The sequence below is a fragment of the Mustelus asterias genome, chromosome 3 (genome assembly GCF_964213995.1).
Source record: "Mustelus asterias chromosome 3, sMusAst1.hap1.1, whole genome shotgun sequence".
Taxonomy (NCBI): Eukaryota; Metazoa; Chordata; class Chondrichthyes; order Carcharhiniformes; family Triakidae; genus Mustelus; species Mustelus asterias.
In genome coordinates, this window is record NC_135803.1 from 144,082,243 (window position 1) to 144,104,653 (window position 22,411).

The following is a 22,411-nucleotide window of genomic DNA, read 5'->3' on the forward strand; positions in this document are numbered from 1 at the left end:
CCACTGACCAGAAACTGAACTCAACTAGCCGTGCGAATACTGTGGCTACAAGTGACGAGTAACTCACTTCCTGACTGCCCAAAGCTTGTCCACCATCTACAAGTCAGTAGTGTGATGGAATGCTGTCCACTTGTCTGGTGAGTGCAGCTCCAACAACATTTAAGAAGCTTGACACCATCCAGGACAAAGCAGCCTGCTTGATTAGTATCACATCCAGAAACATTCACTCCTTCCACCAGCGATGCTCAGTGGCAGCAGGGTGTACCATCTACAAGATGCACTGCAGAATCTCACTGAGGCTCCTTAGACAGCACCTTCCAAACCTATGGCCACTGCCATTTAGAAGGACAAGAGCAACAGATACTTGGGAAAACCACCACCTGGAAGTTCCTCTCCAAATCATTCACCTTCCTGACTTGGAAAAATGTCACCATTCCTTCACTGTCGCTGGGTCAAAATCCTGGAACTCCCTCCCTAACAGCACTGTGGGTGTACCTACAGCACAAGGGCTGCAGCAGTTCAAGAAGTCAGTTCAGCACCATCTTCTCAAGGGCAATTTGGGATGGTAACAAATGATGGTCTAACCAGCAATGCCCAGCAATGCCCACATCCAGTATTTGAATACAAAAACCCCCTGACACTCATGATTAATGTTGGCAGAATATGGATACCAGTCTGTGATTCTTACACAACGAGAGCATAGCCTTGTAGCCCTTCTGTGCACTGGCCACCAGAGCTGGAAATAATGTTCAATAATGTTTAATGTTGTTGTATGATATTCCACTCTCTTTTTTTTTGGAGGCATTATAAGTTTATAAGTTTTATTTATTAGTGTCACAAGTAGACTTACATTAACACTGCAATGAAGTTACTATGAAAATCCCCTCGTCTCCACACTCCGGCGCCTGTTCGGGTACACTGAGGGAAAAGTTAGTGTGGCCATTTCGGACTGTGGGAGGAAACTGGAGCACCCGAAGGAAACCCATACAGATACGGGGAGAACGTGTAGACTCCACACAGACAGTGACCCAAACTGGAATTAAACCCGGATCCCTGGCGTTGTGAGGCAGCAGTGCTAACCACCGTGCTACCCATCAAGGTTAAACAGGTTATTACCTTTAAAAAAAAGCAGATAGAGTAGTGTCATCCTAATGCATTAAGTTCCCAACCAGCAATGTCACTAATAATAATTCATAGCTGATTGAGTGGCAAATCACTGTTCCATTAAAACATTCAGGTGAAATGTCATGTGAGCCCTCAGAGTTTATCTCTAAATATGCTCCATGAATATGTTTTTGAAGATTGATTTATGGAACATTTGTGTTCACATTCTTCCTCTGTTAAGTCTTCCATTTTAGCACTGCAGAGGAATAGGCTGCGAGATCCACCGCAAGTGTGTCTGTGGTTATCATTATCATTAATGTCACAGGCTATTCAAACTCTGTTCAGTTTAGCTTAGACCTTAGCACCCTGCACACAGCAAGACATCAATCTGCAGATCTCCAGGGAACTGATTCCGCTCCACAAACAAACCTTCTGTATGTAGGGACTGGAGTTCCTACATACAGGACTGTTGAGGGATTGGACCTCCCACTTAGTTACAGTCATGTACCTATTAGATTATAATGGGGTAACACTTCCACCCAATCCTACTGTGCTGTAGATACGGATCCTCAATTTATTTCTTCCCTAAAGCAGTTATGTCATTGGTACACTATTATTCTGTCAAAAAGATTGAAAAGGTTTACATCTTGGCACATGATGACATTAATATGCCATTATTGTGTTGAATGCAAATTTTCTTGATCTTTTTAACAGTGCAAATCTATGCCTGTCAAATTCTCTCAGGTTTTATTTGCATAAATGCATTGTTCAATTTCACAGAAGGTTTGGGTTCATGCCACTTACTTTAAGTAAAGGATGGACTAGCTGCTCACCGTAACACTTCAGACAAGAGTAAGTGAGGAGCTGGAGTGCTGAAGAGGGCATTTACATTGTGTGAATCACTGACACCTACATTTCATTTGATCATTCACCCTCCTCCCAGCAAATACCTTTGGGGACCCAGGACTCCCCCACCCCAAACCTATATTCCGATGAACTTTGGATAAGGGATGACTTACCCAATGAGTTTACCACTCTGTGCCATCGTAATGGAGGAGGAGTGGCAGCAGCAGTATATTGAGTCAAGGAGAATCAGGCAGCAAGGCAGAGGGTCGATGCCCAACCAGCTGCGACTCTCCTCAACATGGCACAGGCCACATCTGTTCATTGAGATCTATAAGAAACTGTCCACCTGACAACTCCTCCTCTTCAATGTGACATTTAGTGCTCTCTGCCTAGTTCAAAGTGAAGGTTTACAAACTCACAATAACTGTTCTTTCCATGGCAATTACATTTATTAACAGGGAGTCCATAAGACCATAAAATAGAGGAACGGAATTCATCCATTCGGCCCATCCAGTCTGCTCCACTATTCAATCATGGCTGTTAAGTTTCTCAACCCCATTCTCTTTCCCCGTAACCTTTGATCCCCTGACCAATCAAGAACATATCTACCTCTGTCTTAAATACACTCAATGACCTGGTCTCCTCAGCCTTCTGTGGCAATGAATTCCATAGATTCACCACCCTTTGACTGAAGAATTCGTCATCTTGGTTGTGAATTTCCCAAGTATCTGCTGCCCTTGTCCTTCTAAATGGCAGTTTGGAAGGTGCTGTCTAAGGAGCCTTGGTGAGTTCCTGCAGTGCATCTTGTAGATGGTACACACTGCAACTATCGTGAGACACTGGTGGAAGGAGTGAATGTTTCTGGAAGGGTTGCTAGTCAAGCAGGTTGCTTTGTCCTGGATGGTGTCAAGCTTCACAGCACAGTGGTTAGCAGAGCTGCTTCACAGCTCCAGGGACCTGGGTTCGATTCCCGGCTTGGGTCACTGTCTGTGTGGAGTTTGCACGTTCTCCTCGTGTCTGCGTGGGTTTCCTCCGGGTGCTCCGGTTTCCTCCCACAGTCCAAAGATGTGCGGGTTAGGTTGATTGGCCAAGGTTAAAAATTGCCCCTTAAGTCCTGAGATGCGGAGGTTAGAGGGATTAGTGGGTAAATATGTGGGGGTAGGGCCTGGGTGGGATTGTGGTCGGTGCAGACTCGATGGGCTGAATGGCCTCCTTCTGCACTGTAGGATTTCTATATTCTATTCTAAATATTGTTGGAGCAGCACTCACCAGACAAGTGGGCGACACGGTGGCACAGTGGTTAGCACTGCTGCTTCACAGCGCCAGGGACCCAGGTTCGATTCCTGGTTTGGGTCACTGTCTGTGTGGAGTTTGCATGTTCTTCCTGTGTTTGCATGGGTTTCCTCCGGGTGCTCCGGTTTCCTTCCACAGTCTGAAAGACGTGCTGGTTAGGTGCATTGTCCTGAACAGGCGCCGGACTGTGGCGACTAGAGGAATTTCACAGTAACTTCGTTGCAGTGTTAATGTAAGCCTTACTTGTGACTAATAAATAAACTTTAGTTACTTTATTTCTAAAGGGTCATCCCTTTATTCTGAGGCTGTGCCCTCGGATCCTAGGCTGTCCTATTAATGGAAACATCTTCCCCATGTCCACTCTATCCAGGCCTTTTTTGGATTCTGTACATTTCAATGAGATCCCCCCCTCATCCTTCTAAACTCCATCGAGTACAGATCCAGAGTCCTCAAACACTCCTCATACATCAAGCTTTTCATTCCTGGGATCATTCTCGTGAACCTCCTCTGGAACCTCTCCAGGGCCAGCACATCCATCCTTAGATACAGGGCCCAAAATTGCATTTGAGAGTCAATGCAACATTAACCATCTGGAAGAAGGTGTAACTGGGGTGATCAGTAAGTTTGCAGATGACACGAAATTGGCTGGACTTGCAGATAGTGAGGAACATTGTCAGAGGCTACAGATGGATATAGATAGGCTGGAAATTTGGGCAAAGAAATGGCAGATGGAGTTCAATCCAGATAAATGCGAAGTGATGCATTTTGGTAGAGCTAATGTAGGGGGGAGCTATACGATAAATGGCAGAACCATAAAGGGTGTAGATACGCAGAGGGACCTGGGTGTGCAAGTCCACAGATCCTTGAAGGTGACGCCACAGGTGGAGAAGGTGGTGAAGAAGGCATATGGCATGCTTGCCTTTATAGGACGGGGCATAGAGTATAAAAGTTGGGGTCTGATGTTGCAGATGTATAGAACATTGGTTCGGCCGCATTTGGAATACTGCGTCCAGTTCTGGTCGCCACACTACCAGAAGGACGTGGAGGCTTTAGAGAGAGTGCAGAGGAGGTTTACCAGGATGTTGCCTGGTATGGAGGGACTTAGTTATGAGGAGAGATTGGGTAAACTGGGGTTGTTCTCACTGGAAAGACGGAGGATGAGGGTTGACCTAATAGAGGTGTATAAAATTATGAAAGGCATAGATAGGGTGAACGGTGGGAAGCTTTTTCCCAGGTCGGTGGTGACGTTCACGGGGGGTCATAGGTTCAAGGTGATGGGGGGGAGGTTTAACACGGATATCAGAAGGACATATTTTACACAGAGGGTGGTGGGGGCCTGGAATGCGCTGCCGGGCAAGGTGGTGGAGGCGGGCACACTGGGAACGTTTAAGACTTATCTGGATAGCCACATGAACAGAGTGGGAATGGAGGGATACAAAGGAATGGTCTAGTTTGGACCAGGGAGCGGCACGGGCTTGGAGGGCCGAAGAGCCTGTTCCTGTGCTGTATTGTTCTTTGTTAACCAGGGAGTTACCAGGGTATGCATCAAACAACATAAATTCATCCACTTTGACATCAGCCCCTTAGGCAGCAGCGATACAGAGTCTTGGATTGTGCAGGGTAGGAGAATGCCCTGAGGGTGCACACGCATGGTACTGAGTTCACCAACTCAGTAGTAGCTGAAAAATTGAATGGGAAGTGTTCATTTCTATCCCAAGGAACTCTCGCTTGTCTGTGATGCAAACCAGGTCATGTCCTTACACCAGGGGCTTCAGAAAGCAAATTCGGTCTGATGTTTACACTGAATAATCGATTGTAATGGAGGCATCTCAGGTTTCACCTGTCGTTGGTTGCTCCGTCCAGAAATATAATAAACTGGCGAGTCTGGAAGCTATACACAACCCATTGTAAACATAAACCACATGGGTTTTTCTGATCCCATGCATTCACATATTTTATATCTCAAGCTGTGAGCTTTGGATCATTGGATTTAGGTGAGGATTCATGGGGGGCTTCTTTGCACTACATTTATATCAATGGAGCACCCCTACTTTCAGGAAGAGTTGTCAACAGTAAGTCATTCAGTGTAAGAATATCTCCAGAAATTCTTGTGTTCTCAGACTAAGGTAGAATGGAATGTAATTGAACCCGGGTTCCTGGCGCTGTGAGGCAGCATTGCTAACCACTGTGCCACCGTGTTATTCTGGGTAATAGACCAGTTGCTTACACAACCAAAGACTGCAAGAAATCTACTTCTGCTCTCCACAGTAAGCACAAAGTCCAAGGGGGTCTGATAATATAACAGTCTTGTCAGTCACAATGCTGGTGTCCCCATTGTGCAAGATTGAGAAGATATTCAAAGAGCTTTTGAGATTAAATCATTACAATAAAAATGCAATGACAACTACCCCCTAAGTGCAAAACTTGTGCTTATTAAAATAAGAATGTATAAAATATCAGTGCAATTACGACATTATTCTGGTTATGATTGCTATTATGCCTGAATGTACCGTCCAGAGATCATTAAAGCCTAGTCACCTGGGGAAAATGAAGAAAGTTAGAATTTTAAGCAGGAATTTTAAATAATGAAGGCAGAGGGACCAGAGAAAGAACAGTAATTTCTGCCAGGGAATTAAAAGTCACAAAATTGATTTCTGGCTGTCTTCTACCAGATATTAGTATCTCTTGATTGATGGACTGAAGTAAAAATAAAGCTATCCCGAGTTCCATTTCTGTCTTGCTGTGTCCTAATTTTCAAAATGAAGATAATGGAGGGTATGCAGTGAGTAGACATGGGTGATGGAGTGCATTAGAGTGGATGGTGAATGGTATGTAAGAGTAATCAAAGGTGCAGATTGGTGGTGATAAAAGGGAGTGACAGGCAAGGTTGACCAGGAAATCTGGTTCTAACACAGATTAGTTCTTTTTCCTCAGATTATTCATTTTTATTGGGTGTGAGTGTCACTAGCTGGGCCAGCATTTATTGCCCATCCCTAACTGCCCTTCATTTCAGAGGGCAGTTGAGAGTCAACCACATTGCTATGGGTCTGAAGTCACATGTAGGCCAGACCAGGTAAGGATGGCAGATTTCCTTCCCTAAAGGACATTAGTGAACGTGATGGATTTTTCCGACAATTGACAATGGTTTCGTGGTCATCATTAGACATTAAATTCCAGATTTTTATTGAATTCAAATTTCATCATCTGCCGTGGTGGGATTTGAACCCGGTTCCGCAGAACATTATCCTGGGTCTTTGGATAAAAGCAAGTTACTGCGGATGCAGTAAAAACCAAAAGAGGAAACGCTGGAAAATCTCAGCAGGTCTGGCAGCATCTGTAAGGAGAGAAAAGAGCTGACGTTTCGAGTCCAGGTGACCCTTTGTCAAAGCTAAAAGGCAGAGAAAGTGGGAGATATTTATACTGTAGGGTGAGGGAATGAAAGATGAGTCATAGCCACAGAAACCAGTGGAAAAGACTGCTAATACCCTGGGTCTTTGGATTGCTAGTCCATTGTGCCACTGCCTGCCCTGATATTCAGATATATCAGATATTCAGGACTGTTTTAACTCAGGGTATATTTGGGATGGGCGGGATGCAGTGTGGGAGAGAAACCTCAACACGGGGGGCTTAGCCTGGGTCACCCAAAGATTGAGTAACAACCGCCCCCTCCCCCCACCCATCCTGCCTCCCCCCCCATCCCCTCCCCCCACCACCACCACCACTTCCACTTTGAGATTGAAGCACATTTGAGATAGAGTTCCATTATGCTGTAGTCTTGTTGTTTGAAATGTCGGAGTTCTGGGCCAGCAGCCTGTCTTTACCATTGACTGATGTTGATTTGGAAATGACCAATGCTGATTGCTGATCCGAACTGTTGGGCTGAAAGATCAGTCCAACTGCAACCAGACCCAACAATGTCAATGTTGCAACATCATTCAGTTAGAGGTGCCAGCAACAGCACTGCTGGCAATTTGTATATTTTACAGAGTTGCTTCTGATGGTGCTTGTGCCATTGGAAGCACTTCTGTAAAGCAAATGGAGTGGCAGATGTTTGACCGAGTTTATGACAAAATCCTGTGGAGGTGGATGGGGGTCTTGGCCACTGGTCGGAATGCCAGTGAGAATCCCATGTTGTCTGTTTTCGGGAAGAGCCACTGCGTCCTGAGCCACTCGGGCATTTAACCGGATCAAGGACCCCGGCTGAGAGTTGCCAGCCAATTAGAAGTCAGCGGTTCTTCTAAATTTAAGAGAGACACTGGGGAGATGGTGGCTGCTGCCAGTACTCAGATTGCCTTGCATTGAGGAGGGTCTCTGGCACAGGCAGGGAGGAGAGTGCCCCCCCCCCCCACCCCCCACCCCCACCAGTCCACCTCCTGCTGGACACTTGAGGCCTTTGGACAAGGGTTCTCCACCCCCTCCTCCACCCACCCCGCTTCACCCCCGGAAGCCTACAAGAACACATGCAAGGCTTTGCTCATCATGCTCCTCACATTATGAGCCCACCCTCTAGATTAATACCAGCAGTGGCCAGATGAGGTCCTTAGCTGACCGTTCATTGTCCACATAAAGGCGCCAATTGCTGGCAGAATGGGAAGAACATCCGTGGGCCTTCCCACCAAGGATTTAATTGGAATGGAGATGAGAAGGTGGCAGGGTCCTTACTCGCCACAAGGGCACAAGATTCCAGGCTATGGTTATTTAGATTCACAAAAAGGCTTAAAAATTCCTATAAGAAGTGATGAGCTGGATGACGGCTGACTGTTCCTTTTCTATAGATCCCTCTTTGCAGTATCTGAGAAATGTGGCAGGGTGCCAACGATACAAAGGCTCATGATGGAAAGATGGGAAGAGATCCACTTGAGGTGGATCTCCTCACCAGGAACACAAGTGGGGATACGATAAGGAACAATTTTCAGGAGTATTTTTGGTCATTTGCTCAGGGAGTATTTGGGAGATTAAATGGGTGGGATAGAACCTTCAGTTGGACAGATTATGCACGGTCTGTTCTACAGGTGGGCGGAAACGGGGCGGGTGAGACTCGCAGAACAGAATTCTCCATTGGCCTTGGGTAGCATTTTACGAGCCTCGCCCGGGTGAGGTCGTAAAATACCGGCCTATGAGTCAAATGTCTGTCCTTAATCCCTGCTTTCTTTTGCTATTTCTTTCACTGTTCCAATAATTTAAGAATATATTTATGAGTTTAACAGTGGAACTGATAATACGTTGGTTTGTTAATTATTCTTTTCTATTTTGATAGGCACCTTCTTGATGTGGATACCTTCTCAAAGTCAGATCCCGGTAAGATATAATAATACAAATTGTTGCAGAGACCAAAGATTATGCGCAGCAGCTTCCCAGATGTTTGGGGTAATTTTGCCCCACAAAACAGGAAGCAGGAGGTGCTTGGCTTCTGTGGGCAGAAAGAATTTACAAGTTTGAACCCAGATGTCACCCCCCCCCCCCCCCCCTCTCCCCTCCCTTGAGCCTACCCATGTCCAGCTTTAACAGAGGTGAGACTGGGAAGCAGTTGACCAATCCACTCCCAGGAAGTGAATCAGTCATCAAAACATTTTATGGAGGTTGTGTGTCCCCAGTTTAATAAGACTTATAACTAATGTCTTCCGGGTTGCTCTGGCCTTGGAACTCCTAGACGGCAACAGTGGGTGAGAAGAACTTGATCCAGAAAGTGAGTGCCTTTGTGGTACTGCTTCGGGTCTGGAGGAGCTGGAGTGTTTCCCCAGGGCTTAACAATCTAACCTTGCAAAGAACCCCCTGCACAATCTCTAAATATTGATCACTCCCTTAACTCCCTCATGATCACCAAACTCACCCCCATGATCACTAACCCTCTCCCAACCTCAATCACACACCTTGACAATCGCTGACCCCTCCCATGATCACTGATCTGCCTAGCCATCACTGACTCTCTGTATCCAGTGACCCCTGTGTGACCAGTAACAACCCTCACTATGATCACCAACACCCCCACACTACCGATGCTAAATTCTCCCTCAGTGTACTCGAACAGGCGCCGGAGTGTGGCACTAGGGGATTTTCACAGTAACTTCATTGCAGTGTGAATGTAGGCCTACTTGTGACTAATAAATAAACTTTACTTTAAACGATCACGAACCACCACCCCCACCCCCATTTATTCTGATTGCTGACCGCTCTCTGCAATCATTGATCTAGCCCTATAATTGCCATCACATGTCCTCCAATGCAATCACCAACTTGCTGCTGCGATCACTAGTCTTGGTATCTTCACGCCCTCTACCACACTGAACTCACAAGGCCACAGCTTTTCCTACCCAATAGACGTCCAGTCTATCAATCAGGTTGGGAAACCTGGAAAATGAATTGAAAGTCAGTCTGCAATTGAAGTGCGGAGTGATTGGGGAAACCTGTACTTTGGGTTTCCTGTCCATAACTCCCTCCTTGATTCACTCCAAATCCCCCACCTTGGTAAATAGCGGAGCCATTATTTCAGAGAACAGAGCTGCAAATTACACGGACCAAATTTCAACTATTCTAAGTGATACTTTGTGAATTACCTTACATTTTCTTGCAGAGGGTGGAGGGTTTGATTGGAAATTGGTTGTTTTATTCGTTCATGGGATGTGGGCGTCACTGGCTGGGCCAGCATTTGTTGCCCATCGCTAATAGCCCTTGAACTGAGTCTCTCGCTCGGCCATTTCAGAGGGACAGTTAAGAGTCAACCACATTGCTGTGGGTCTGGAGTCATGCCAGACTGGGTAAGGATGGCAGCTTTCCTTCCCTAAAGGGACATTAGTGAACCAGATGAGTCTTTATGACAATCCGACAATGGTTTCATGGTCATCATTAGACTTAATTCCAGATTTCTATTGAATTCAAATTTCACCAGCTGCCGTGGTCGGATTTGAACCTGGGTCCCCAGAGCATTACCCTGGGTCTCTGGGTTACTAGTCCAGCGGTAATACCACTGCGCCACCGCCTACTCTATAAGGTAACAAAGAAGATAGCATCGAGCTAGGAATGAACCATGAGTATTAGACTGGATTTTACACTGCCCTGCTGGCAAATTTAAAAGCAGCTTGGCATATAAAATCCAGCAGCCAGCCAGCCCATCACCTACCCACCCACCCTCGCCTCCATCTCAATTTTACCAGTGGTGGGAGTAGCCCCGGGCGGCCCCATTGGAGGTCCCTGCCCCCACCCTGCAAGGAACAAGGCTCCACACTTGTAAAAGTTAAACTTCACCTGACAGCGAAGTTTATTGGTAGCAATAGGAGGCCTTGGGGTGCAGTAACAGCACCCCTACCACTGAACATGAAGCTGCAGGTTCGAATCCACCACCAGGACTTGATGGCCGTGGAAGGAGCGTTCATAACAAGCATTCAGTGAGCTGATAATCAGCTAGGAATTCTTCCACCACTTCCCCCCTACTATTCCCCGAAGTATAAAAAAGCAATGTGGGCATGAAGATACGCTTAGAAATTGGCAGTAATTAACACTTATCATATTGTTAATGGAGTGATTAGACTCCACAATTGGAAAGGACAAGAGCAGCAATGTCATGCAAATACCATCACCTGCAAGTTTCCCTCTCAGTCGCACGTCAACCTTTCTTGGATCTGTAACAGTGTTGCTGTTGGGTTAAAATCCTGGAATTCTCCACCGTGGTAGCGCATAACCAATTCAGCAGTGATTTTAGGAGAAAACCCATCACCTTTAGTGCAACAAGGGCTGGGCAGTAAGGACAGCCTCATCCACCTTCTTGTGAACAAACTTGCTGGGTAAAACTGCCGTTCTTTTGATTATCACAACACTAAGCAAACACTTCCACAGCTAAATGTGGCACTTTGAAACAATGCACCTCCCAGTGTTCTAATGAGAGGAATACTCACTCGCTGATGCGTGGAATACAGAATTAGAGTGCGGCGTCGCTGCTGTTAATTAAAGAGGTTGATTGTGTTGAAGGAGCCAGAAGCCTTACAGACAACAGGGTTTAACGTCTCATTAAAAAAAGAATTGAATGAAGAGAATGGAAAAACGAGCTGTTTGTTTGCTAATGCTTTTAAAACAGGGAGTTGATGGGTAAAGTAAATCCTCAAGCTAAATGATTGAGAGCAAGCATTTCCAATTCAAGCATGAACTAATCTCATGTTTTGTTTGAGAATCTAAAGATCAAAGACTTATATCTGTGGATCTTATTCTGCTCTGCTTGTGTGGGTTCTTATTCGGCTGTGTACAGCTCCCCCCAAATCCAGGTATTCTGAATATTGCACAGATGTGATAACTTGATGACAGTTCATATGACTGGTGTTCTTAAGTAGTCCATTAGCTAAACTGGCAATATATTTCCTTTCCCCTGCCCTTGTTGTGGTTCTGTTCTGACCTAAATGGGTACCAGCTTTAAGTGGGTGCTTGATAGTGGAACTTTGCAGGAATTCTGTCATTCTAGAATTCCACCCACTTTGCACAACGTTGAAGTTTCCGAGGGCCAAGGGCAGCAGTGACCAACAACGTGGAAGTGACAGATTCAAACGTTAGTGTATACATTTGGAACAGGAACAGTACTGCACACCGTTTCCTGATGTTCAGGCATAAGGAACGAAGGGTCTGAGCATCAAAAGAGAGACTTACATTCCTATTGTGCCGGTCACAGCCACTGGATGCTCCAGATGACTCATAAGAACATAAGAAATAGGAGCAGGAGTAGGCCATCCAGCCCCTCGAGCCTGCCCCGCCATTCAATAAGATCATGGCTGATCTGAAGTGGATCAGTTCCACTTACCCGCCTGATCCCTATAACCCCTAATTCCCTTACCGATCAGGAATCCATCTATCCGTGATTTAAACATATTCAACAAGGTAGCCTCCACCACTTCAGTAGGCAGAGAATTCCAGAGATTCACCACCCTCTGAGAGAAGAAGTTCCTCCTCAACTCTGTCCTAAACTGACCCCCCTTTATTTTGAGGCTGTGCCCTCTTGTTCTAGCTTCCTTTCTAAGTGGAAAGAATCTCTCCACCTCTACCCTATCCAGCCTCTTCATTATCTTATAGGTCTCTATAAGATCCCCCCTCAGCCTTCTAAATTCCAACGAGTACAAACCCAATCTGCTCAGTCTCTCCTCATAATCAACACCCCTCATCTCTGGTATCAACCTGGTGAACCTTCTCTGCACATGACTTTATAGGTGTACTTTTTGAAGTTCAGACTATATTTGTGCACAGCAAGCTCTACCAAATAGAAAATTAAGTAAGACCAAGATAATCTCCCCCACCCCCGCCCCCACCCCCACCCCCACCAACCCCTCCACTCTTCTTTAAAATAGTGCCATGGGATTATTAATGTCTAGACTTGAGAGGGAAGGCAAGGCCTCAGTTTCCGCAAATCATCCGAAAGATAGCAGCCGGAATTTTACCGCCATGCCCGCTCTGGAATCAGGGCGAGCGTGGCTCGTAGAATGGAATTCTCTGTTGGCCTCGGGCGGGGTTTTACGAGCCTCGCCTGAGCGAGGTCGTAAAATACCAGCCAGCATCTCCAAGTGCCGCACTCAGTACTGCCCTGGGAGTGTCAGTCTAGGTTTCTTCCTTGCTCAAACTTTGACATGGGACTTAAAATGTAACATTTTCACACTCAGACAAAAGTGTCGCAGACTGAGTCACAGCTGGCAACAAGGGCGTGGTCATAACAAAAACAGAAAATGCTGGAAAATCTTAGCAGGTCTGACAGGGCAGCACGGTGGCACAGTGGTCAGCACTGCTGCTTCACAGCGCCAGGGACCCGGGTTCAATTCCAGCCTCGAGTCACTGTCTGTGTGGAGTTTGCACATTCTCCCGTGTCTGCGTGGGTTTCCTCCGGGTGCTCCGGTTTCCTCCCACACTCCAAAGATGTGCAGGTTAGATGGACTGACCATGCTAAATTGTCCCTTAGTGTCAGGGGGACTAGCTAGGGTAAGTACATGGGGTTATGGGGATAAGGCTTAGGTGGGATTGTGGTCGGTGCAGACTCGATGGGCCAAATGGCCTCCTTCTGCACTGTAGGGATTCTGTGATTCTATGGCAGTAACTGTGAAGAGAGAACAGAGCTAATGTTTCAAGTCTGCATGACCTTTCATCAGAGCTTCCTTTGAACTCTGACGAAGGGTCATCCAGACTCGAAACGTTGGCTCTATTCTGTCTTCACAGATGCTGTCGGGCCTGCTGAAATTTTCCAGCATTTTCTGTCTTTGTTTCAGATTCCAGCGTCCGCAGTATTTTGCCTTTATCAAGGATGTGGTTGTGGTTGATTTCAAAACCCCAGATAAATCACTTCAATATTTCAGTTGGATTTTGAATGTCTGTTTATTTTTTCTGCTTGCATTTTGTTTCACTTTTGCCTCGATCCTTCCCCTGCCCCCACCCCTTATCATTGTTTGCACCCCAGTGAGTTTTCTAATTGGAATCCCCCTACTGAGGTGTGTGGAAGAAGGAGATGGCCTATGGAGTGTTATCAGGCAGGTCAGTAGGCTCAACAGTTGCCTTGACTCATCCACCAGGACTTTCACCACTCCATCTACAAACACAGATCTTACTTTGACAGAAAATTAATCCTGCCAGAGGCTTCTCATCTCAAGGGAAGCTGAGCCAGACGACCTAATCACAGTGCTAAAGTATCTGAATGCTTGATTCTCTGTAATATTGGATGGTTCCTTGGAAGTGTCCCAGTCACAGTATGAGATGCTTTCAGTGGCACTGCATGAAGGGTCAATGAAATGCTAGTGTGATGGAATACTCGCCACTTGTCTAACAACACTTAAGAAGCTCAATACCATCCAGGACAAAGCAGCCACCAATTAACACTCCATCTTAAACATTAACTTCCTCCACCGCGGGCACATTGTGGCTGCAGTGTGTACCATCTACTAGATGCACGACAGCAATTTGCCAAGCCTCCTTCGACAGCACCTTCAAGCCCGCAACATTTACCACAGGAGCAGCAGGTGCATGGGAACACCGCCACCTTCAAGTTCCCCTCCAATTCACACACCATCCTGACTTGAAATATATTGATGTGGACATGCCGGCATTGGCCATCCCCACACCCCCACTTCTTGCCTTCAAACAACCGCACAACCTCAAACAGACCATTGTCCGCAGCAGACTACCCAGCCTTCAGGAGAACAGTGACCACGGCACCACACAACCCTGCCACAGCAACCTCTGCAAGACATGCCGGATCATCGACACGCTTGCCATCATCTCACGTAAGAACACCATCCACCAGGTACACGGTACATACTCTTGCAACTCGGCCAACGTTGTCTACCTGATACGCTGCAGGAAAGGATGTCCCAAGGCATGGTACATTGGGGAAACGATGCAGACGCTACGACAACGGATGAATGAACACCGCTCGACAATCACCAGGCAAGACTGTTCTCTTCCTGTTGGGGAGCACTTCAGCGGTCACGGGCATTCAGCCTCTGATCTCCGGGTAAGCGTTCTCCAAGGCGGCCTTCGCGACACACGACAGCGCAGAGTCGCTGAGCAGAAACTGATAGCCAGGTTCTGCACACATGAGGACGGCCTCAACCGGGATATTGGGTTCATGTCACACTATCTGTAACCCCCACAACTTGCCTCGATGTGCAAAATCTCACTAGCTGTCCTGTCTGGAGACAATACACATCTCTTTAACCTGTGCTTAATGCTCCCTGCACTCACATTGTCTGTACCTTTAAGACTTGATTATCTGTAAAGACTCACATTCCAATCATTATTCATGTAAATTGAGTTTGTGTCTTTGTGCCCTGTTTGTGATCAGAACTCCCACTCACCTGATGAAGGAACAGCCTGTTCTGAAATTTGGCTTTTGCTACCAAATAAACCTGTTGGACTTTAACCTGGTGTTGTAAGACTTCTTATTGAAATATACTGCCAGCCCTTCATCGCTGCTGGTTCAAAATCCTGGAACTCCCTCCCTAACAGCACTGGGGGCGTACCATCACCACATGGGCTACAGTGGTTCAAGAAGACGTCTTACCCATCACTTTCTCAAGGGCAATTAGGGATGGGCAATAAATGCTGGTTCATGCAATGTCCATCTCCCATGAATGAACTTTAAAAAAAAGAGTCAGCTAAGCCTAATTTACCACACCTGCCATTTTGAGAACAATTACATCTGCGGGTGCCAGCACATCTACATGCCCAGTGACCATGGAGATTAATTTATACAAAGTCTGAATTAGCAGAGAGTTAGACATAGTGTTTGTGGCATTTTCAGCGAGGGTACCTGTGGCGATGATGGAGCATAGCACTGGTGCATGCAGTGACAGGAACACTCAGCTGTGCTTTGAATGTTGATGTGTTGCAGATTTGGACATTTCCTTTTCATAAATCTACCTTGTTCATATCAATGCAAGGCTTCTTACCTTTGAATAAAATTTGGGAGACTCTTTTTTTCCAATTAAGTTAACAATGAAAGGTTTGAATCACTGGCACAAATAAAACTGGCATGATGGCACATTCCACTTTCACTCTTGACCTTCCAAAAATAAAAACCAGTGGGTGTTGGTAGCAATCCAAAGCACAGTGAGTTGAAAATAATGATTGAAGCTCCACAATTGCTGCAAGAGCTCAACACAGTATTACAGTGTGTTCTGCCAGCGTCATCTATTCTGAAGAGATTGAAGTCTTCAAAACAGGGTCCAATTTGTAGAGTTGCACCACTGTCCTTCTTCCCTTCCACAAGTCAAGAAGATAAACCCAAAATGTCGGGAGTGGATCCCACATCAAGAGTTTCTTAAAGAAGAAAGCTTCGGTCAACTTTGTGGTCCTCCCTGTATCATTTTTGATTCCATGCCTGGTTGTTAGCCTTGCCTTGAAAAATTCAGATGCACCTTCTTCCAAACATTTGTAGCGTGCATCATATTTCTCACTTCTGACAGACAAGACACGCAACCTGAAGCATGAAGTTGGGAAATGACCCCTTGTTTTAGGCACTGATTACCAGGCTGTGCCCTTGTCTTTCATGATGCACCTGCTGAACCCTGTGCAAATGAGCATTCTATCCCAGCTGAATCTTCTTTCGCCAATCTCGATAGAAAAGCAAACTCACCTGAGTTTGGCTACACCTGCATTTGCTATTCACAAATACAGTGAAAGAGGACGCAGATCTACATCACAAGAACATAAGAACACAAGAAATAGAAGCAGGAGTAGGCCACCAGCCCCTTCATGTTTCTTCAGAAGGAACTCTTCAAAATGCAGCCAATGAAACAACAACAAAACTTACTCCAACTTATAAATCAAAGAAAGGGTTTAATAAAGAAACATCATTACTCCAAACTTGGGGTCTCGCCCTGGGCCAATCCAAACTTCCCACAATTCTATATAGTTCCTTATTTATAGTGAATCAGTTGGTCAGCTATTACATCACTCTGTGATTGGTTCCATGTTTTACTGGGTCAGCTGACCTTTACATCTTGTTCCCATTGGTCACATTATATCCAACACTGGTTACATTCTGATACTTCAAACCTGCCCCGGCATTCAATACGATCATGGCTGATCTATGCTGGCCTCAACTCCATTTCTGTGCCATTTCCCCATAGCCCTCTATTCCACCTCCACTTTGAATACTTCTAATGATCCCGCCTCCACCACCCTTTGGGGCAGAGAATTCCAGAGATTCACCACCCTCTGCGAGAAGAAATTTCTACACATCTCAAGTTTTAAATGACCGGTCCTTTTATCTTGTAACTATGTCCCCTTGTTCAAGACTCTCGCACTAGTGAAAACATCTCACCATCTACCCTGTCAAAGTCACCCCTCAATCTTCTAAACTCCAAGGAATGCAGACCCAGATGCTTTAGACTCTCTTGGTAGGACAACCGTCTCATACCAGGAATTAGCCTGGTGAACCTCTTTTGGACTGTGATTTCAGCTCTAACAACACTTATGATGTGGAGATGCCAGTGTTGGGCTGGGGTGGGCACGTAAGAAGTCTCACAACACCAAGTTAAAGTCCAACAGGCTTATTTGGAATCACGAGCTTTCGGAGCACTGCTCCATCATCAGGTGAGTCACTTCAACCTGGTGTTGTGAGACTTCTTACTTTAACAGCACTTAAATCACTACTCCATCATCAATTGATTGCAAAATTTTTTTTGATAATTATGTTTTATGCCTTGAGTTAGTTTAAGTTTTTAAGTTTATTTATTAGTGTCACAAGTGGCCTTAGCATTTCCTTAAGAAGTTACTGTGAAAATCCTGTCGTCGCCACACTCCGGCGCCTGTTCAGGTACACTGAGGATTTAGCACAGCCAATGCATCTAGCCAGCACGTCTTTCAAACTGTGGAAGGAAACTGGAGCACCTGGAGGAAACCCACACAGACACGGGGAGAATGCGCTGAGTCCGCACTGCCAGTGACCCAGGCTAGGAATCGAACCAGGGTCCCTGGCGCTGTGAGACAGCAGTGCTAACCACTGTGCCACTCCATGAATACATGATAATAGGCACAATCAGTAATCTGGAGTCAGGGCCACAGAGGGTCCAGGCTGGTACATGGATTTGGAAATGATCGCTCGGATAAAGTGGAAGAATCTGGAGAGTTATAAAAAAACATTAACAAGAGCCTTGAGGTTAATGTGCTGGGTATGGTGGAATTTGGAAAGGATGGCGGTGATGGATGTGTGGGACTTTGGGTGGGAGAGGCTGTAAACTATCGGGAGTGCTTGATTAACTGAAACTTATGAAGGTTGAAGGAAGGGGCTCTGTTGAGAGCATTCAAGAAATTAATCCTTAAAGGGGACATCTCTTAATCTGTCAGGTTGCAGTTACTGATCCTCTTTTGGAAGAAGGCTGCACTGCAACCTGACTGCATCAGACAAGCAATATTTTCTTCCTTTCGACATGTCCCTGCTGAGGATTTTATACACTTCACTTCAACTGAGAGCACTCTGAGAACCCCATGCTCCTTCCGTTGGCAGGCTTTCAGCAACTGTTGTGAACTGACATAGTCATTTAAACTTGGTGAACAGTAGGTTCAAACATCCATCAAGCTCTTCCTTCCTCAGAAAATATCCGTCTCTGGATATTTACACAACCGTTAGATCCAGGAAGATGTTGTGTTGGAGCTTGTTAGATGCATCAAATTAGTCCTGCTGTGATCACAAAATACTGAGTAGCCACTTCCCTTATAAATAATATGTGCCTTTGTCCTCCTACTGCCTAAAAACTTCTAGAATTCTTAAATCATTTGCTGACTTTTAACCCTCACTCCAATTATCTTAAACTTCTTTTCTTTCTTTGTTTTTTGCAGTTGTTGTGCTTTTTATTCAAGGAATCGGCAGCAAAGAGTGGCGGGAGGTAAGTAATGTGGTATTTTTATATTTTGTATATTAGATTCCATTGATTTATCTAAAGGTAAAAGTGACTTCCTGAAGCCCCATTGGCAAGTGTTGGCCTGCCTTCTGGTACTGCAGGGCCTCCGAACATCCCACTCCTGAGAACATGACTGGCAAAAAAAAACGATAACTGAGGTAGTCACTGGCATAGAACAGCAGTACCCCAGCGCAGTGTAGTGGTGATTATCCATTGCAGCTGCCAGAAAAATTGAAATGGAATAACACTGTTAGCACCCAATCTTTCTACTCCCATAGTTTCCTGCGACTCAGGAATAGACGATGAATGGGTGAAGATGATCACTTAACCACACTCAGCTGGATGACTCATTCGAGGTTGCTCCAAACATTTAGGTTCAATCACCCGCTACATTTATGCGGTGAACAAGTATGGTAGAAAGAAAAGGAAATATACAGAGGTTAATATGAAAGAGAGTTCTCGGTGGCACAGTGGTTAGCATTGCTGCCTCACAGTGCTAGGGACCTGGGTTCAATTCTGGCCTTGATTGATTGTCTGGGTGGAGTTTGCACGTTCTCCCCATGTCTGCGTGGGTTTCCTCCTGGTGCTCCAGTTTCTTCCCACAGTCCAAACATGTGCAAGTTAGTTGGATTGGCCATGCTAAATTGCCCCTTAGCGACAGGGGATTAACAGGGTTAAAGATAAAGTTTATTTATTAGTCACAAGTAAGGCTTACATTAACACTGCAATGAAGTTATATGTGGGTCATGGGGATAGGGCTTGGGTGGGATTGTTGTCAGTGCAGACTCGATGGGCTGAATGGCCTCCTTCTGCACTGTAGGGATTCAGTGATTCTACAACGTAACTTAAAGCTTTGGCCAGGAAATTAATGTCACATGGAAAGGGTGCATCAAGTCCCCAAAGGTCTAGGCCCAAAGCCTGCTGGAAATTGGATGCTATGCCACAATTATGTAAGAACATTGACCTGCCCAATGCCCATCCCACTCGGGTATCCTGTTGTAGCTTAGCTTCTCGATATTGGCCAACTCAGGCAGTAAGTTGGCCCACAGGGTAATGGGGGAATCTGAATGGGATTTGGAATTTAGGGGAACAGACAGTGGGCCACAGGATTGCTGTAGTTCTCGGAGGAGTCGGGGTGTGATGCACAACCAGCATTTTTTTAAAAAAAACAATAAAATCTTAAAAAGCAGTAAAATCTTGCCTGTTCATTGGAGGTCTCCAGTCTTCTCTTTAGGAATCATTAGTTAGGTGGCTTTGGCCTGAGGAAACTGAATGAAATATGCATTTCATATTTGCTGAAAAAATGGGCAGGTCAGGGACTGATTTTTCTCCTCCTATATTCATATATCTTTGAAAGGAGATGTCAATTGTCCAGGTAGATTCCAATGGTTCTTAATAGAATTAATAGCCACATACATTGGAATAGGAGTAGGGCGTTAAGATCCTCAAGCCTGTTCTGCCATCCAAGTAGATCTTGACTGGTCTGTGTGTAGTTGATTGTGACATCATAAGAAATAGGAGCAGGAGTAGACCATTTGGCCCATTGAGCTTGCTCTGCCATTTGATAAGATCATGGCTGATCTGATAGGGGCCTTAACTCCACTTTCCTGCCTGTCCCCCATAAACCTTGACTCCTTTACAGATTAAAAATCTATCTAACTCAACCTTGAATGTATTCAGTGACCCAACCTTCACTGTTCTTGTGGATGAGAATTCCAAAGATTAATGACCCTCTGAGAGAAGATATTCCTCCTCACATCTGATTTAAATGGGAGACCTCTTACTTTTAAACTGTCCCTCCTAGGTCTAGATTCCCCCATGAGAGGAAAATCCTTGCAACATCTATCCTGTCAAGCCCTGTCAGAATCTTCTATGTTTCAATAAGGTCACCTCTTATGAAGGTGCAGAGTGTATTTTCACCAAATTTACTGATGATACAAGGATACTTAGAACATAGAACATAGAACATTACAGCGCAGAACAGGCCCTTCGGCCCACGATGTTGCACCGACCAGTTAAAAAAAAAACTGTGACCCTCCAACCTAAACCAATTTCTTTTCGTCCATGAACCTATCTACGGATCTCTTAAACGCCCCCAAACTAGGCGCATTTACTACTGATGCTGGCAGGGCATTCCAATCCCTCACCACCCTCTGGGTAAAGAACCTACCCCTGACATCGGTTCTATAACTACCCCCCCTCAATTTAAAGCCATGCCCCCTCGTGCTGGATTTCTCCATCAGAGGAAAAAGGCTATCACTATCCACCCTATCTAAACCTCTAATCATCTTATATGTTTCAATAAGATCCCCTCTTAGCCGCCGCCTTTCCAGCGAAAACAATCCCAAATCCCTCAGCCTCTCCTCATAGGATCTCCCCTCCATACCAGGCAACATCCTGGTAAACCTCCTCTGCACCCTCTCCAAAGCCTCCACATCCTTCCTGTAATGTGGGGACCAGAACTGCACACAGTACTCCAAGTGCGGCCGCACCAGAGTTGTGTACAGTTGCAACATAACGCTACGACTCCTAAATTCAATCCCCCTACCAATAAACGCCAAGACACCATATGCCTTCTTAACAACCTTATCTACTTGATTCCCAACTTTCAGGGATCTATGCACACATACACCTAGATCCCTCTGCTCCTCCACACTATTCAAAGTCCTCCCGTTAGCCCTATACTCAACACATCTGTTATTCCTACCAAAGTGAATTACCTCACACTTCTCCGCATTAAACTCCATCCGCCACCTCTCGGCCCAACTTTGCAACCTGTCTAAGTCTTCCTGCAAACTACGACACCCTTCCTCACTGTCTACCACACCACCGACTTTGGTGTCATCAGCAAATTTGCTAATCCACCCAACTATACCCTCATCCAGATCATTAATAAATATTACAAACAGCAGTGGCCCCAAAACAGATCCCTGAGGTACACCACTTGTAACCGCACTCCATGATGAATATTTACTATCAACCACCACCCTCTGTTTCCTATCCGCTAGCCAATTCCTGATCCAATTTCCTAGATCACCCCCAATCCCATACATCTGCATTTTCTGCAGAAGCCTACCATGGTGAACCTTATCAAACGCCTTACTAAAATCCATATATACCACGTCCACTGCCTTGCCCCCATCCACCTCCTTGGTCACTTTCTCAAAAAACTCAATAAGGTTAGTAAGGCACGACCTACCTGCCACAAAACCATGCTGACTATCACCTATCAATTCATTACTCTCCAAATAACTATAAATCCTATCCCTTATAATTTTTTCCAACATCTTGCCGACAACATTTAGGAAAGCAAATGAGTATAGTTTCAACCTTTTTTCATAAAACAATCCCTTCATCCCACGAATCACCCAAGTAAACCTTCTCTGAACTGTTTTCCACACGGGGCGGTACGGCAGCACAGTGGTTAGCACTGCTGCCTCACAGCGCCTGGGACCCAGGTTCGATTCCCAGTTTGGGTCACTGTCTGTATGGAGTTTGCAACATCTTCCCGTGTCTGCGTGTGTCTCCTCTGGGTGCTCCGGTTTCCTTTCACAGTCCATAGATGTGCAAGCTAGTGGATTGGCCATGCTAAATTGTCCCTTAGTGTCAGGGGGACTAGCTGAGGTAATTTGTCGGGGTGGGACCTGGGTGGGATTGTGATCGATGCAGACTCAGTGGGCTGAATGGTCTCTTTCTGGACTGTCAGCAAATTTGGCTCAAAGAGAGTCAGCCCATCCATTCAAGTCATTAATATATATTGTAAATGGTCCAGGCCCCAGCACTGATCCCTGTGGCACCTCACTGGTTACATT

General features: G+C 45.7%; 1 protein-coding gene across 1 annotated transcript in view; it reads left to right on the plus strand.

Moving 5' to 3' along the window:
• Positions 1-22,411, plus strand: part of LOC144491680 (copine-9-like) — a 380,635-nt gene that overhangs the window by 44,897 nt on the left and 313,327 nt on the right. The window contains exons 2-3 of the mRNA XM_078209852.1: positions 8,501-8,541; positions 18,538-18,584. Coding sequence (XP_078065978.1) covers positions 8,501-8,541; positions 18,538-18,584 — 88 coding nt within the window. The remainder of the gene's footprint in view (positions 1-8,500; positions 8,542-18,537; positions 18,585-22,411) is intronic.